This window comes from Anoplopoma fimbria, chromosome 23 (assembly GCF_027596085.1).
Source record: "Anoplopoma fimbria isolate UVic2021 breed Golden Eagle Sablefish chromosome 23, Afim_UVic_2022, whole genome shotgun sequence".
In the NCBI taxonomy this organism is placed as follows: domain Eukaryota; kingdom Metazoa; phylum Chordata; class Actinopteri; order Perciformes; family Anoplopomatidae; genus Anoplopoma; species Anoplopoma fimbria.
In genome coordinates this window covers 6,186,550-6,189,426 of record NC_072471.1, presented here as the reverse complement: position 1 = coordinate 6,189,426, position 2,877 = coordinate 6,186,550, and the positions used below count along the sequence as shown (strand labels likewise).

The window sequence follows — 2,877 nt, the reverse complement described above, 5'->3', positions numbered from 1 at the left end:
CAATATTGACATTTCAGGTAACAAGCAGCACGTCATGTTGAGGTCAGCAGGCCTATAAATGACTGCTGATGGGCGTCATCCCCTCAGTGTCCTTCAGCAGAGATACGAGGAGTTTCCTGGACAATTAGATTTCTCTCCAGGCGTCATTGTGCTTTCCAGTCCATACGGGGACTTTTTTTCTTTTTCTGGGAACATTACGCATTTTGTTTTTGTGACCAAGTTTCATCATTAAGCTTTGGAGGAGAAGAGGAGATGTGTGGAACAAACAATCTGCCAAATGAAGGTACATTTAAAATGTTGTTATACTGAAAAAAAATAGGCTTTAATTACATTCTAAGACATCTTGCAGAGATCTTGCAGTGCTACTACTCCTATAGTAAATGTGATTTCAGAATGCTACTTTGTCAGATTGAATACGCAATTTAAACCACTAATGCTATTCTGAAGACAGATTGAAATAGTACAGGCTGTTTTACAATAAGGTGGAGGAAGTGTCAACCAGCTAGGAGGGATGTTTCTCAACGGCAGACCTCTCCCAGAGTCCAAGAGGAGGAAGATGATTGAACTGGCCTCGGAGGGAGTCCGGCCGAGCCAGATCTCCAGGATCCTTCGGGTACGCACACACCAAGACCTCCTTTAGTGGCTGACATTTAGCTGAAAACAAGCATTTAAATGGCACAGGTCACGGTTATGACTTAAAAAGCATCACTTCTGTTCAGATTGTTATAGAGAGTTGAACCCTTCTGCGTGTCCCAGGTGTCCAGCGGATGCGTCAGTAAGATCCTGAGTCGCTTCCACCGCACTGGACTCCTGGAGCCCAAAACCATCGGAGGCAGCCGACCTCGTCTTCTCACCCCGGGTGTCATCTCCACAATCATCCAGTGCAAGAAGGAAAATCCAACCATTTTTGCTTGGGAAATTCGAAAACGTCTAGCAGCAGCAGCACGGATATGCAAAGTCTCCAAAATCCCCAGCGTGAGTGAGCTGGACATTCACGGTTTTTGTGTTCATGAAACTCCTAATGATCCATCACATGACATTGTACCTTTTTTTTTACACACTGTGTTCTGCAAGGTGTCGTCCATAAATCGGATTCTCAGGAAGATTCACTTGGACCACGGGCCGATGTGCATGGAGATCAATGCGCACAGCAGGATGGAGCAGGGTAAGTCACCTGTAAAGGTCACTGGACCAACAAGAAAACAGTCATATTAATGATCAACATGAGGGTTAACAGTCACTTGTATCCAAAAGCAAAAGTATGTTGATTTCTTCACAAAAATGCTGTACATCAAAATGTGGAGGACCTAAAAGGGAGATATGGGTTCTAGGTCTAACCAGCATAGCATCCTAGGATTATAGCAAGATGATGTCATATGTTTATATCCTGCAGATTTTGAATCACTGATTCCAGAAGAAGTGATTGAGAGAAAGATGTCTGAGACAGTGTGTAGTAATGACCAGAGGCCTAAAGGCGCCCATCACCGAAACCGCACCACCTTCACCCAGGAGCAGAGCACAGCACTGGAGCAAGGTGACTTAAACTCATGTCTCAAGCTAACTCAGTGTTCAGCTTTTTTCCCCACTAACGTACATGTTTTCTGTCTCCTGGATCAGAATTCTCTCACAGCAAGTATGCAGATATGTACACGAGAGAGAAACTGTCAGCTGAGATCAAACTTCCCGAGGACACCATCAAGGTAGAGTTGTCATTTCTTTTAAAAATCATTAATATGCTGATACGGAATCAAAAATCTCATCTTTTGTTGTTGTTGTCTCTCACAGGTCTGGTTTTCAAACAGACGGGCTAAATTGAGGAGGAAGCCAAACACAAGAGTGGCACACAGAGTAAGCGTGTGGGATTTCACAAAAATATAATTAAAAAAAACTAATTTTGAAGAACTCTTTGAAGTTTGACAAAGAAAACTAATTATTGAATCCCTTCGATGTGATATCCAGGTATGAACCATTCTGAACATCTGGCATCCATCTCAGTCCAACCCTCGTTCCTCCATCAGCCTCATAACATTCTGGCCCAGACCATGACAGACAAGACTCCACTGGATCACCACAGAGATAGATTCACTTTCCCTTTGGTTCACCATCACACAGACACGAGGACTTCCTTCCCTTTGGTAACTGAGACAACAGGAACCGAGCGTCCTGTGACTCAGTGCTGGAACCAGCAGGGGATTTCTTTTACCTGGAGCCAGACTCAAACCGATGACAGGTTTGTTTTTGCGCAGCAGCCCTGGGATGCGAGTCCACATCGCTACCTGGACTAAATGTTAGGCCACCTTAGGGCAATGTCTGGATAATTTGAGTGCAGCTCAATTTCAGGACTGGAGGGACATACTCTAACCAGCAGGGGGCGACAGAGGACTGGAGTTACAATCTTGGCCCTTATACTTTTTTTTAATTTTTACTTCACTTAATAAGATCTATCATAAGAATCAATATCTTAAGTGTTATTCTAAATTATTTCCAAATTAATTGGTTACGTCAGACAATCCAGATGGTATCTTATTCCACAAGCATGACTTGTAAAGAAGGCACAGTTATGATATGAAGCGTTGAATAAAGCTGGATAGAAAAGATGGTTATGTTTCTTTTTTAGAAGTGATGATTGGTTTTATTTATGCGAGTTCTCAGGAAATAGGGTATGCTATTATCATGAGTGGATTAGCCAATGGACACAGGTTCTGCTTGAAAAGGTGATGGTTTGAGAGTTTACATTTAATGCTCATAGAGTATTTTAAAACAGAAATAATATTTGGATATTTGAGTATAACTTTAACTGGATGCCCTACAGCATTGTGACATAAATCATAACTCCATGATCATTTAAGGCTTACAACTGGACGTTGTGGATGTTTT

General features: G+C 42.4%; 1 protein-coding gene across 1 annotated transcript; it reads left to right on the top strand.

The window, feature by feature from the left end:
* Positions 1 to 252: 252 nt before the first annotated feature.
* On the top strand, positions 253 to 2,285 carry pax4 (paired box 4). The gene is given in 8 exon segments (XM_054624978.1): positions 253 to 283; positions 483 to 613; positions 757 to 975; positions 1,075 to 1,165; positions 1,394 to 1,534; positions 1,618 to 1,700; positions 1,786 to 1,816; positions 1,819 to 2,285. Coding segments are annotated over 8 exon segments (1,194 nt in total).
* Positions 2,286 to 2,877: the final 592 nt, after the last annotated feature.